Source organism: Saccostrea cucullata, unplaced genomic scaffold (genome assembly GCF_032062105.1).
Source record: "Saccostrea cucullata isolate Sc308-1 unplaced genomic scaffold, CSIRO_AGI_Scuc_v1 ctg297, whole genome shotgun sequence".
In the NCBI taxonomy this organism is placed as follows: domain Eukaryota; kingdom Metazoa; phylum Mollusca; class Bivalvia; order Ostreida; family Ostreidae; genus Saccostrea; species Saccostrea cuccullata.
In genome coordinates this window covers 40,239-55,287 of record NW_026929962.1, presented here as the reverse complement: position 1 = coordinate 55,287, position 15,049 = coordinate 40,239, and the positions used below count along the sequence as shown (strand labels likewise).

At 33.8% G+C, this 15,049-nt stretch overlaps 1 protein-coding gene across 1 annotated transcript in view; it reads left to right on the top strand.

The window, feature by feature from the left end:
• Window positions 1-15,049, top strand: part of LOC134282530 (uncharacterized) — a gene marked incomplete at its 3' end in the record, with an annotated part of 79,707 nt that overhangs the window by 25,344 nt on the left and 39,314 nt on the right. Inside the window, 29 exon segments of the mRNA XM_062764933.1 lie at window positions 544-792; window positions 2,011-2,053; window positions 2,786-2,931; window positions 3,027-3,118; window positions 3,596-3,641; window positions 3,811-4,062; window positions 4,245-4,299; window positions 4,433-4,605; window positions 4,769-4,942; window positions 6,110-6,371; window positions 6,656-6,807; window positions 6,987-7,160; window positions 7,512-7,733; window positions 7,864-7,906; window positions 7,998-8,158; window positions 8,349-8,531; window positions 8,721-8,930; window positions 9,307-9,349; window positions 9,436-9,599; window positions 9,784-9,957; window positions 10,160-10,415; window positions 11,024-11,181; window positions 11,300-11,464; window positions 11,645-11,863; window positions 11,996-12,038; window positions 12,145-12,296; window positions 13,991-14,179; window positions 14,294-14,515; window positions 14,707-14,749. Of these exon segments, the coding sequence (XP_062620917.1) occupies window positions 544-792; window positions 2,011-2,053; window positions 2,786-2,931; window positions 3,027-3,118; window positions 3,596-3,641; window positions 3,811-4,062; window positions 4,245-4,299; window positions 4,433-4,605; window positions 4,769-4,942; window positions 6,110-6,371; window positions 6,656-6,807; window positions 6,987-7,160; window positions 7,512-7,733; window positions 7,864-7,906; window positions 7,998-8,158; window positions 8,349-8,531; window positions 8,721-8,930; window positions 9,307-9,349; window positions 9,436-9,599; window positions 9,784-9,957; window positions 10,160-10,415; window positions 11,024-11,181; window positions 11,300-11,464; window positions 11,645-11,863; window positions 11,996-12,038; window positions 12,145-12,296; window positions 13,991-14,179; window positions 14,294-14,515; window positions 14,707-14,749 (4,465 nt within the window).

The following is a 15,049-nucleotide window of genomic DNA, read 5'->3' as shown; positions in this document are numbered from 1 at the left end:
GGTAGTGAGTGCATATAATTGTGAAAAATATATTGGAAATATTTCTAATATAATCTCCTCTACAAAATGAATATCAATTAAACATATTTGAATGTCATTCTAAAATGTTGATTTTTGGGGGGCCAAAATTGGCTCTTGTCATATATACTCCTTTGTTTGAGTTTTGGTTAAGTGAGACTGCAACTGGAGATCAAACCTTAACACAGGGATATATATGAAAATTCACTGTAAATCTTCTCAAGAACAGCAGAACCTCGGTATAGTATTAAATAAAAATGTATGCAGATATCTCCAGAGACTGTACCGATCTAATTTACAGCCATCCTTCAGTACTTGGTGGTGTCTCAATATGAGTAAAAAATTATCAAAAGGATACACATAAAAAGCAAACACAAACAAGTCATTGAGATACAGTAAGGATTCATACTTTTACAGTGTTACATGTAAACAAGAGTAAGAAATAAGAACCACAGAACATTTCTCAGTAATGTAATTGCTGTGAATTAACATATTTTTTTTTAATGAATTTCTTTAATTTGACAGCATGTAGCATTCTTAAAGTACCTGTCCATCTTCCTGAGATTACTGGAGATCTTGGAAAAGTTCTGTATTATGCAATACAGGATGATTGTATGAGGGTAGATGCCTGGGCAGATATCACAGTACCACTTCTTGGACAGACCTACACCAAGACTCTGAGAGCCTATGTAGATTTAGACCCTTGTAGCTTTGTCTTCCAGGTGGCATTTGAGGGATTTTCATACACAAAGGTTCTTCTGAGTTACAATTGGGGTATGTCTATCCTTTTTATCCGCCCGGATCGATAGATCCGGGGCGTATATTGTTTTTGTCCTGTCTGTTTGTCTGTTTGTCTGTCGTCAACTTTAACCTTCGCCAAAACTTTTGAACCATAGGAGATAGAGACTTCATATTTGGTATGCATACTCCACTAATAAAGTTCTTTCTTTCAAATAACATCAAGGTCAATGACCTTGTGACGTTGACTGTGACCTATATGCTAAAAATAGCATTTTCAACTGTTTGTCATAACTTTTGAACCATAAGAGATAGGGACTTCATATTTGGTATGCGTACTCCACTAATAAAGTTCTTTCAAATAACATCAAGGTCAATGACCTTATGACCTTGACTGTGACCTTTATGCTAAAAATAGCTTTTTCAACTGTTTGTCATAACTTTGGGACCATAAGAGATAGGGACGTCATATTTAGTATGCATACTCTACTAATAAAGTTCATTCAAATGACGTCAAGGTCAATGACCTTGTGACCTTGACTGTGACCTTTATGCTAAGTTCGTCTGAAATAGCTTTTTTAAATCCTTTTGCCATAACTTTGAACCATAGGAGATAGAGACTTCATATTTAGTATGCATACTCCACTAATTAAGTTCTTTCTAATGACACCAAGATCAGTGACCTTATGACCTTGACTGTGACCTATATGCTAAAAATATCTTTTTCCTCTTTTTGCCATAACTTTTGAACCATAGGAGATAGGGACTTCATATTTAGTATGCATACTCCACTAATAAAGTTCCTTCAAATGACATCAAGGTCAATGGCCTTGTGACCTTGACTATGACATATTAACTAAAAATAGCTTTTTTTTTCGAATTTTGTTGACGCCGGGCGCATAGTGTTTCACAAACACATCTTGTTTGAAATTGATGTTTACACAAGTTTTTCCTACCTTTGTAATTAAATATTAGGAGACATATAAATTTTTGTTTGTTTGTTGAACTTTCTAGCTGTCCATCTGTCTGTCTGTTTGTCCACAAAACTCTTAACCTTGGCCATTTCTTTTGCATTTTGTTGCAAGTTTTTCTTGTGACAAACTCTTTTGTTTGGGGGGGGGGGGGCGAGTTTTATTTTTGTATTAATTTATATAATCCTAGATGTATGGGAATGTTTATTTTTATCCCAACAAATTGAGAAATCAAGGTTTGTTTATACTGTTTATATATCAATATATTTTTTGTGTGTTACAGGGAAAGATGAAACTGCAGAAATTTCAAAGCATGTCATTGTCAAGTAAGTTAATTTTTATGACCATTAAGTAAGATTAGAGAGAAGCTGATGACTTTTTTAAGCTCACAGAGCCAAATGGGAAAAAATCTTCTGAAAGCATCTTCAAAAAATGTACTGTAGATCACTAAATTTTTGCGACACCTTATTTTTGCAAGATTGTCATTGACTCTTCGTAAGCGAGAAATAATTTTCACGAATTGTTGTTATTCCTCTATATAATCGTAAGGAATATTTTTATACGCGAGATTTTAATTTTCAAGAAACACACTGTCTCGCATAATTACACGAAAATAGAGTTCTCGCGTATAAAAAGTGATTTACAGTACTTGCTAGATTCAAGGTCATAACCCCTTTAGATGGGGGAGGGCATAGATTAGGATCACATTGATTTTTTTCTAACTTTTCAAGAAGTTGGTCTGATTTTCTCTTGTCAGAGTGCTCTGTTGATTTTCTTTAACCAAAGTGCTCTGTTGAGTGATGATTCCCATGGGCCCTTTTTTTAATTATTTTTTTTTGTTTTTTATTTGTTTATGTTACTTTACTTGTCATTTTATCCACAAATTTAATCTTTGCTGTAACTTCTTTTCCTCAGTGTTGAGAGCTTTTTGATATATTTGATAAATGAAATTAAACTGAAAACCATACATTCAAAGTAGTTTTTCTTTTTTGGAGGACATTTAAATTCTTGTAAATATATTTTACAACTTGAATATAAATGTTTGCTTGATTTTTTAGATATAAAATTGATAGAGATGTTGAAAATGGCATGTTTCTTGTGAGTTTTGGACTGAAAATATGTGCTGGAGATTGCTTTTTAGATGATTATTTTCTGAAGAACATTCAAATTCCTATTCCACTGTGTGGAGAATTTGTCCTCCCAGGTATTTAAAGAAAACATAAAAAAATGAATGTAGAGTGAGTTGTTGACAATGTAATGGTAGATATTGAATTAAACAAAGCAAATGTAATTTTGAAGGTGGAGGGTCATTCAGCGGCCTTTTACAGACAATTGGAGGGAAAATGACAGAAGAAGCATTTGAGCTGGTATTAAAAAAGTTTGATCTTGACGTAAGTATGATTTGTTTTCTATAGGAATTACTGTATATACTCGCCTATAAGTAAGATTTTTGGGAGTTAAACTTTGATCCAAAACTCTATGACCGACTTATAGGTGAGATATAAAGATATTGGTATTTTAGAAGGTCAATATTTCTAACATAAGCTTAAAAAATACAACCGACTTATAGGCGGGTATATAGGGTAATATAATGTTGATATAGCAATATAACTCAATTAACTTCATTTAGTGTCTGGCCAGTTAAATGTCAGTGGAAATAGCAATCTATTGAATCAAACAGTTCTATAACATTGGTTCATCACAAGAATATAAAGAGCTGTCACATATTTTGCATCACAAAAATTTGTATTGGGAATGCTGGACAAAAGAGGGGTGCAGCATTATAGTCCTGTTTAAGAAGAGGTTGGGGTTGATAGGGTTTATAAACATGTGTACAAAGTTATGTAAAATAATGTTTTATCCTTCAGATGGTATTTAAATCTGGACCAGTGCAGCTACCACCAGGACCAGATGGTAAGTTATGGTAGCCATAATCTGTGTAGCTTATATGTAGTATAACATTTCTTAAAGTGGCAAGGAAGATTATCATAACTCATACAAATCTTACATTCTTTGCATAAACTTGGGAAGGTTAGGATAAATTTTATATTTATTTCATAATGTCCAATATTTTTTATTGTAGATTGTCCTATTTCTTTTGACTTCCGAAAGTACCTACCCCCTGCAATAAGAAATATGGTGACTTGTGTGCAGCCTCCCAACTGCTGGGGGATAGACTGTAGCCTTGACCTGACATTTACCATTCCTTTAGGAAACATTAAAATCACAAAGAATATTCCTTTCTGGTTCAAATTGGACCCATGTGATTTTGGCATTGACATTGGGTTTGGAACACAAACTTTGTTAAAAACCCGCCTTCTGCAGTATGAGTTTGGTATGAACCCATTTCAAGTAGCCTGATATTTTTCAAAAATATTTTTGTCATGTATTAAGCATAAAATGGAAACTTTTATATAAATGCTGATATTTCCTGTGTAGGTGTATGTACATTTTTCCTTATGGGATAGAATTAACTTATGTACTTTTCACAAATTTTCTTTATCTATTCCTGTTTAGGAAAAGAAAAGTCTCTGACACTTGGATCAGGAAATCCTGCACCTGTTGAAATCATGTAAGGAAACCTTTTAAAAAAATGATAAAAGACATTCAGTCACCATTTAATGTTTGAACTTAGTATGCAACTTTGTGACCTCCAACATACTGTATTAAGCACTAAAAATTCGCCTTATTTAATTTACATATAGATATAAGATTGATAAAATGGAGGGAAATAAAGGCTTTATTGTGGATGTGAGGGTGATGATTTGCCTACCTATGGATGGAAAGAAGTACTGTATTCCAACTGAAGAAGGGTTACAGTTGCTTCAAAACCAGGAAATCCCAGTGTGCGACCAGCGGGCTCTCATTAACTTCAAAAGTTTGTATTTAATTGTAAAATATACATTTCATTCATAATTAAAAAAAAATCTTTAAATCAGAGCCTATTTATATGTGATTTTAATAGCTGAAAATGAAGATAGGAATTTGCGATACCTTATAAAAGAAGTTTTGTTATAAAAATGTTAATGTTTTTATTTTAGACTTTTCTATCTCGGACTGGTTTAGAGATAAGGCATTGGACATTGGAGAGCAGCTAGGAGAAGGAGCAAAGATGTTATTGTTGGAAGAACTGAACCTGACAAATTTCTTTCAGAAGACCAAGTGTGACAGAACAAGATCACCATACATTCCATCTGTAGAGGGGATGCACAACAGTAAGGCATCATTTGCTTTGAGGATATTTATTTTCGCATCTCTCACCCCTTTTTTCAGAAATCTGTCATTGAACAAATATTCCAATTCCTTACTTTGTATTCCTTCACCAGATCATTTTAATTTAAGCTAACTAAAACATGTGTGCAATTGCATACATTTTTAAACATGGAATAGAAAGTTGAGATTCATAATACAATTATTGTATTGTGAAATTATTGACAAACAATACTTGTTACTTTTAACAGAGCACTTTTGCCCTTATTGTGCAGTAGTTTTAATGGCATGAATTAACGAGGCCGAGTCTAATTCGAGTGCGCATCACTTTGCGCAGCTTTTTAATTTCATGCAGTCATTAATTATTTAAATTTTAATACAAAATTAACATTATTTGTAACTCCTACAACTCCTACTGATCTGAAAATGTGATTTTACGACAATTATTGGGAAAAGAACGTTGAAATGGCTCTAACAACGTCACCATAGATATGTATTTTTACCGTAATATGGCAATTTTAGAGGTATTTGGCTTCGACCTAGACCAATCGAGATGGTGAACTTTTTTGAAATTTCACAATTTGGTGACTTTTTACATTTACTTTCATTTACTTGAATGAAAAAGAAATCCCTCAGAAATACAAAAAATATGTGTGTAATTTGGCGATTTTCCATTTACAAATTCATAGGATTATAAAGTAAAGTTTGACAACATTTAAGATGGCCCACTATGAAAACGGGGTGGTAAACATTGATATTTTAATCCTAAAACAATAAATAAAACAGTAAAAATTAATTATCAAAAAATTATCAAAATCCCTAGGGCAGAAATAATTAGACTCGGCCTCGTTAAACCTTTGTTATATTTCTGCAAAAGTATAAAAAGTTTGATTATCCATACATGTAGATATTTTTTTAATCCAACTATGTTTTTTTTTTGCATCCCATTGCCTTTGGATAAGAGATAGAAAGCACAAATCTGGTTTGGTAAAAGGTCATGAACAGTTACCAAATAGGGGAAATCATAATATTTATTCCATATTTGTTTTGTCTTGATACGTTACTCATTAATCACTAAAAATGCTGGAAATTAGACAGACGGACATATTCTTATTTAGTAGATATCTAACTTGTCACAAAATATAATTTTCTTTTATATTTTCCTTTTGTAGCATGTCCCAAAACCATAGCATTTTTGCCTTCCAAGATTCCTGATCCAATGTCTTGCTACATCCCTGACTATTGCACAGGAATAGAATGCTGTGCAGAGATCCCAGGTCTGGGACTAGGATTACATCTGTTTTTGAATTTGGACCTGGACAAACTTGAACTGAGTTATGGATTTGAGAATTTAAAAACAAAAATTAAACTTATTGACTATGTTTGGGGAAATGAAATCAAAGTAGAAGTTGCTGGAGGACTAATTAAGTTTATGTAAGTCCTGTACATACTGTTATTGAAATGGCAGCTTATTTCTTTTTTTTTCAATTAGCTTTACAGTTAAATTGATGAAATAATAAATTTTGCTTTTATTTTTTGGCCATTTATGTCAAATTTAGGAAGCTGAATTTTGAAGAAATTTTTTTTTTAGATCCAAGACAAAAATATTTTTCATTCTGATTGAGCAATGTAAGCTTCATTATAAAAATGTTTCTCTTCATGAAATAAATTTTATTTTTAGTAAGAGAATTTAGAGGATGATATATTTTTTTTTCTAGATTCAGCATAAAATCAATATCAGATGAAAATGTTTATGTTTTCAATGCCCGGGCAGCTGTTTGCTTGGATGGAGGAAAATGTTCAATTGACATTCCAGTGTTTACCAACACAAAGCTACCGTCTATAAGAGCTCTTGTGACAGGAGAATTCAGTAAGTTTATTATTTTGGATTGGAATATATTGAATAAAAAATCTTTTTTAACAATATGAAAATTTATACACATACATGTGTAATTGTGTGAAATGCATTTATACACGTATAATTAAATTTGTGAAAAACTATACAGTTACTGTTTATTACAGAATAACGATATGTTTTCTATTTTGTAGATTTCTCCATGTCCAATTGGCTGGAAAATATGGGAATTCCTTCACTGGATGACTTAAAGGACAGTGCCAAAACAATGTTAATCCAACAGTTAGGTGTGGACAAGTTTTTACTGGACAAACCCTGTGATATAACTGGTGACTTGTATTCTCCGAGTTTCCATGGATGGAAAAATAGTAAGAACTGAATAATTTGATAATTTCTCATAAACTGCTACATGTTCTGTACAGATTAATTCCCAGCTCATATATTAAACTGATTTAAATTAAACCCTGCTCCTAAGGAGAGATGGTTATACTGTTTTACCCTTATGTATCTGTCTGTTTTTGTGTCTTTCCATAACAGATTTGTTGTCTGTCTGTGCCAAATTTCCATTGTATTTATACATTAAAGTGGGAATATTAGTAGTAAGCATTGACCCACAATAGACTTCTTGTTTCCACTGTTTTGTGCTTAGAAATAATATTCTTATTGGAGGAAAAAGTTATAAAATCATAACAAGTTTGATAATACTCCCTGTATTGCAGATTGTCCCTTGGATTGGGTAGTACCACCAGCGATTCCATTCCAAAATGTGAAGTGTGCTCTGACAGAGAACTGTACCAGGATTGACTGTTGTGTGGACTTCAGCCTTCTGAATCTAAAGCTTCACTTTTTCCTCCACTTTGACAGGTGTAATTATGTCATCTCTGGTGGAATAGAGAAGAAAACCTTCTCATATGGACTTCTGGATTTCAACAATTTTTGGGGTAAAATAGATTAATTATGAAATAGACATGTTTCAATTGCTTATTAAATACATGTATTTTGTTAAATTTACAAAATTGTAATGATTGATTGATGAAATGTTTTCATTCTTTTATCATATTTTTTTTGTAGGAAAAGAAATAAAGACTGACATTGCAAACATCATTTTTATTAAGTGAGTTCAAACATTCTCCCCTGTTTCTTAATGATTTTTGCAACATGGCTCAATATTTTCTTTTTTTCATTGGTGCTGAATATTAATATAGATTCAAGGCTAGTCAGTTAGAAGTGTCCAGGAAATATGTCCTTGACCTTGGAGTTTCTGTTTGTTTGGAGCCCAGGAAATGTGAACTAGATGTCCCAGTCTTCAATAAAGTCCTTATTCCTGTCCTTAACTGTGACCTTGCAATGGATTTCTCCTTAAAAGGTAAAATAAAGCAGTCACTACCATTAAAACTTCTTGAAAATTTGTCAAATTAGGGGGGGGACTAAACCAATTTAAAAAATGATAATCGGTTTGAAAAGGAATCAAATTCATTTTTGTTCACTTTAATCTAATATTGCAAATATAGTAACTGTTATTTGTGACTAGTGCTATATATTACTTTGGTTTAAAGGCTTTTCTCTGACACACTGGATGAATGAGCAAGGGTTGTCACTGGATGGAAGCCTGTCTACAGCTTTGTCCAACTCTCTGTTCAAGCTGTTGGGCATTGATTCATTCATGAAAGAGAAATCCTGTTCCCGCTCAGAGCCACCATACAGTATCAACAGGTTACAGGAAAATGGATGGTCATCAGGTCTGTATAGCTTCACCATCAAAGTCATTCTAACCCTCTCTGGGCCTAAGGATTGTAGCATGTCTTAATGCAATCTGGCATTATATGATTAGTTATTAATAATAATACATGTATGATATACAAGTTTTACAGAAAAAGACTTTATTTAGAAATTTGATCATTGAAATTAATTGCATTTCTTTTCATTAGAATGTCCAACAAAACTGCCACTTTTCAAAATTCGTGGAACAACATCTTGTAACATTAAGGAGTCTTGTACAGCTGTATCTTGCTGTATAGAGGTGGGCAAAATAGGAAGGACATTCGAAGTGGAACTGGACATTGACTTTTGTAACCAGAAAATTACATTTGGGATTGAGAAACTGACAGAAACTCTCTCTCTACAGCTGTTTGAATTTGGTAAATTAGTGTACATGTATCTATAGAAAACATAATCATGATGGATATTGTTCACCGCCAAGACAATTTTGCAGTATCAAATTTATAATGCAGTCTAATTTTTTATATCTCAATATTCCTGATTTTGCAATAGTAGGTATATAACATCAAAAAGCATGAATTCACGTTAAGTTTGCTGTAAGCCTTTTTTAATTCATAAATTGTTGATTTGTTTAGAAACCTTAAGGTAGCTTTACCTCAAAAAGTAAATATGAGTGTTCAAATTTTACATTTTTCAGTAAATTCAATACATACATGTTCCTGAATGGAATAATGTACAAGAACCTGTAGAAAACATTTGCAATGTCACTTTTATTTATTTTTTTTTTCATTTTAGGAGTGAGGAAAGAAATTGTTATCAAGGGAGTTGTAAAATTTGGGTAACAAGTTTTTCTTTTTAATTTGAGCTTATGAAATTACAATGTACTTTAATTTGATGGTTATATTATGACCTTGATTGTTGCAGTTACACCATCTGGGACCATGCTGGGGAAGGGGTGTATGTAGTGACTGTAGATTTGGCAATATGCCTGGAGGATGGAGGTGACTGCTTAATCAATGTCAACATTCTCGATCAAGCCAAGCTTTCCAAGCAGATCTGTCAGTGGGGCACTGGTTTCCTTAACCCTGGTAAGAAAACTTTTATGAAGTTGATCTTATTTTTGCCATTTGACATTGTTAAAGATATTTATGTGTGTATACGTGTGCATGGACTGGAATGTAATAAACTAGTGTTTTGTATGAAAGTCCCTGAACAAATTTATTTGAATATATTTCATTTTGTGTAAATTATTCTCTTTTTTATCTTATGAAGGTTTCACTTTGGATAGTTTTATGAAGGAAAATGCCTTGACAGCCTTTGATCAAATAAAAGGCTTGGTTCTTGATGAACTTAAGGAATCTTTAGGTCTACCTCAGTATCTGGATGACCCACCCTGTTCATTATCCAGCCAGACATACAATCCAAACAACAATGGACTCAAAAACTGTATGTATAATAGTAATAATTAGTAGGAATATTTTTAATGTGGATTTTTCAATTTTCCAGTTTTGTAATGAATTTCCTATTATGTTAATTGTCTCCTATATTTGTTATTGATTACTGTGTAAAAAGGTGTTGGAGTGTGTTATAATTGTCTAATACTGGTATATTAAGCCTTTGATAAATAATGTGCAATTGAACATTGAAGCTTGTTCCAAACCCATTGGATCGTTGCCCTCACTTCCCTCCAACATGAAGTGTGCCGTGTCGGAGTCCTGTACTGGGATTGACTGCTGTATAGGCGCTGCACCAATTCATCACAACTTCCATGTGTATCTAGATATTGATCCCTGCAGTCTGAAGATGGAGTTTGGGATTGATAAATTACAGTTCCAGCTCTATTTACAAGAATTTGAGTTTGGTGTGGTAAAAGATGTCAGACTGGTCAATGTTGTCAGAATGAAGTATGTTGATGACACTTAATTGTGTTAGATATATTTATTAATGTTATTTTATATATAGTAAAACTTGTTTAGTATGAACACGGATATTGCAAATTCTTGGATATAGCAAAGTTATCTTGGATCCCCGATTGTATTTTTTTAACGAATTCCTTTTACGGATATAATGAATTATGGATATAGTGAAGTAATTTCTTAGGTCCCCATGACTTCTTTATAACGAAGTTTTACTGTAAAATGAATTTAATATTTATGTGAAAATTCTGCAACTTCTTTATAGTTAAGCTGAAGAAATTCAAGAGCTTGCAAAATGATGTTAGGTCTTGTAAATTATTCTTACATCCCAAAAATGCATGCAACATATGATAACCACAAACGTTTATTTTTCTTGAAAATATGGATGTTACATGTTTTAAAGTGGAAACAATTTGACAATAGAAGTTGTAGACAAGTTTAATTTATTTTGTGTCATTTTAAAGGTAAAACTGCAGAAAATAAACCTTATGCTCTTTAAAAGACAGTATGTTGATTTGTTTCATCTGCATTTAAGCCATTACTGCTTGCTAATTGTTAGAGTACACTCCTTAAGAAAAAGTCATTTTATTTTGTAGATTTAAGATTTGGGACTTAGCAGCTGAGAATCAGTTCTTGGTAGATCTGAGATTTAGTGTATGCTTTGATTCAGCATCTCAGTGTATACTGGAAATTCCAATATTCCAACAACAACGCCTTCCAAAGAACATTTGTGATTTTGCTGCAAGCTTTTCAAGTAATTTTTGTTTGAAAGAGTTTTTGCTTTATGAATGTTTTTCCTCAGTAGAGATGCTATACTCGTATTTTCTCACAACTTTCACTGTTAACCATTATCTTCCTGATGATTTGTGCAGATTTTTCCTTGGATGGCTGGAAGTCCTCAATGGGTTTTAACATGGGTAAATTGACATCATTGGCAACTGACCAGCTGATGGAATATCTTGGTATTGCTGGTTACCTGAAGAAAAAGCAGTGCAGTGTACAGAGTGGGAATAGGACCATCCAGGGCTGGAATGATGGTAAGAAGTTTTTGTCACCACAGTTGGAATAACAAAAAAAATATTGAGAATTGTTAAAGATCAGTGGAAAACTTCACTTTGTACAATTATCACCAATTGAAAACAAACTGTGTGACTTTTCTCTATACATCAAAAGACAAAAAAATCATTTGTGCTTTGGAATAGAAATTAACATTGCAGATTGCCCGAAGTCCTCCTCATACCAGAAGCCTGATTTATCCTCATTGCCTGTGCTGTGCTCCATATCCTCTAAATGTACAGAGATCCACTGCTGCTTAGCCATGGAATCTATTGGGAGGAACTTTGAGACCTTCATTGACTTAGATTCATGCCTCAAAACACTTGAATTAGGAATAGAAGAATACAGAACTAAAATCAATTTGTTGACATATTCATTTGGTATTTAAAAGTTTTATAAGTTTTGTTTACTAGCATTTCATTTGTTGAAAATTTTAATTTTTCTTGTACAGTATCTTAACGGTAAGTGTGAATTTATTGATTCTCTAAAAATTTATTCTATGGGTTTTTAAGGATCAAAGAAAAGTTATTGGATGAAGGATGTGATCAGAATAGAGTAAGTTGTTATTTCATATCATACATTTATATTTTGTGTGAACTTTCAAAAAATACACTAATTCATATGATACCAGTCAAACAAATCCTTGCTCTTTGTTTAATAGGTACAGTATTGAAGATCTCGAAGCCAAATACCTTGTGAACATGAAAGTTGAGATTTGTCTTGAACATGGGCAGCCATGTATTATCTCTCATGATGTTGTAAAAGATGTGTACCTACCAAAACCTGGCTGTGACTGGTCATTTGACTTCTCTGGTGTGTCATTCTGCTTCATTGATATACCGTATAAGTGGAAATTTTAGCGAGACGCAAATTTAGCGATTTCTACCTAAAATTGGGTATTTTATTTTTAGCGAGAAGTAATTTTAGCGATTTTAAAATGCTTAGTTAAGAAGCTATTACAAAAAATACGCAATTAATTTTTAGCGATATTCAATTTTAGTGATGTCCGCACTCTCGCTAATAATGCCAAAATTAAATCCTCGCCAAAAATTCTACTTATACGGTATTTCACAATTCATAATTTTTTTTATTGTAACTCATTTTAAGTGTAATAAGACATTGATAACAAATATTAATCAAACAAGCATACCCTCCATTATTTTCCTGCCATTCATGATGACTTGTTAGCTCACCTGAGCCGAAGGCTCAAGTGAGCTTTTCTGATCAAAATTTGTCCGTCATCTGTCATTATCGTTGTCGTTGTTGTCGTCGTTGTCGTAAACTTTTCACATTTTCATCTTCTTCTCAAGAACCACTGGGCAAATTTCAACCAAACTTGGCACAAAGTATGGCCTAGCTGAAGGGGATTCAAGATTGTTCAAATGAAGGGCCACGCCCTCTTCCAAGGGGAGATAATTATGAATTAGTGAAAAATTACTAGCATTTTTAAAAAATCTTCTTCTCAAGAACCACTTGCCCAGGAAAGATGAAACTCATGTGGAATTATCCTCAGGTAGTCTAGATTCAAGTTTGTTCGAATCGTGACCCCCGGGGCTAGGATGGGGCCAAAATGGCCGACCAAAGTTTTACATAGGAATATATAGGAAAAATCTTTAAAAATCTTCTTCTTAAGAACCACTGGGCCAGGAAAGATGAAACTCATGTGAAATCATCCTTAGGTAGTGTAGATTCAAGTTTGTTCAAATCATGACCCCCTGGGCTAGGGTGGGGCCAAAATGGCCAACCAAAGTTTGACATAGGAATATATAGGAAAAATCTTTAAAAATCTTCTTCTTAAGAACCACTGGGCCAGGAAAGATGAAACTCATGTGGAATCATCCTCAGGTAGTGTAGATTCAAGTTTGTTCAAATCATGACCCCCGGGGCTAGGGTGGGGCCAAAATGGCCGTCCAAAGTTTTACATAGCAATATATAGGAAAAATCTTCTTCTATAGAACCACTGGGCCAGGAAAGATGAAACTCATGTGGAATCATCCTCAGGTAGTGTAGATTCAAGTTTGTTCAAATCATGACCCCCGGGGCTAGGGTGGGGCCAAAATGGCTGACCAAAGTTTTACATAGGTGTATATAGGAAAAATCTTTAAAAATCTTTTTCTCAAGAACCTTTGGGCCAAGAAAGACAAAACTTATGTGGAATCATCTTCAGTTAGTGAAGATTCAAGCTTGTTCAAATCATGACCTCTGGGGCTAGTTTTGGGCACAAAATAGCCGACCAAAGTTGTACATAAGGATATATAGGGAAACCTTTTAAAATCTTCTTTTCAAGTACTTCAAAGCCATGATTAGTGATATTTTTCTATTTATATGGAATCATCCTCAGGTGGTGTAGATTGTACATTGTTCAAATCATGACACCCAAGAGGGTTAAAATTCAAGCCCCCCCCCCCCCCCCCCAGTAAACTTTCAGTTTTGATCTGATATGTGATTTTTCCTAGTAGATGTGCTCAGGTGAGCGATGTGGCCCTTGGGCCTCTTGTATTTTGTAGGATTCTCCATCTCAGGGTGGTACAAGAACATGTCCTTGACCCCAGGCTCAGTGCTGTCAACTACTTATCTGTCCATGCTAAAGGAGAGTCTAGGGATCACCAATTTCCTACTGCCCAAGGTAAAACAATGTAACAGGAGGTCAGCTGCTTATCTTCCAGAGACTGAGGGTCAGACTGGATGGAAAATTGGTGAGTAGTTCATGGTTGATCTCATAAAATGCAGCGAGACAAGGGAGACAAATGTAGGTCATTATACTAATATTAACATAGTTTTAAGAAATGAATGAATCCTGTTGTTTTCAGACTGTCCCCTTGGTGTGGGTAACATGACCCAGTTAACTAGTTCCCTTCCCATCAGCTGTCACCTGATGAGCCACTGTACTGCTGTGGAATGTTGTCTGGATTTTCAGGATCCTCTACAACAGACAATACATTTCTTCCTCGATCTGGATCTCTGTCTCCAGACTCTCAAAGTGGGAATAGAGAAACTCTCCTATGAAAAGACATTGTTCTCTTACCAAAATGGTAATTTAATTTTGTTGTTAAAATGGTTCATTAATTGAAGATATCTGAAAAAAAATCACTTGTCGTGTGAATGCATGTTTGCATTTTCCCCTGATTTGTTGAAACTAAGCAACTATAGTTAATAAGATTTAAGTTTTGTATTACTTCCTTTCCATTTACTTGGTCATTTAAAAGTATCAATGTATGTACAGGTGTGGAGGACAGCTTCAGCTTGATGGATGTGGTCCAGTTGAGGTAAGTATAATATTAATATACTGCATTAGAAATATTTCCATGGATATTTTACATGTACAGTGGACCTTCAGATATCCGGACGCCAGATATCCGGATGCTTCAGTATCCGGACGATTTTTCATCGGAACAAAATTTTTAAATGTTATTCTGTCTTGTTTAACTGGTGATTCAGATATCCGGATGCTTCACATATCCGGACAAATTGACTGGGAACCAAAGCGTCCGGATAAATGAGGGTCCACTGTACATGCTTTTGTAACAGTGTTCTTTCATGTCCAGATATACATGTACATTTCACTG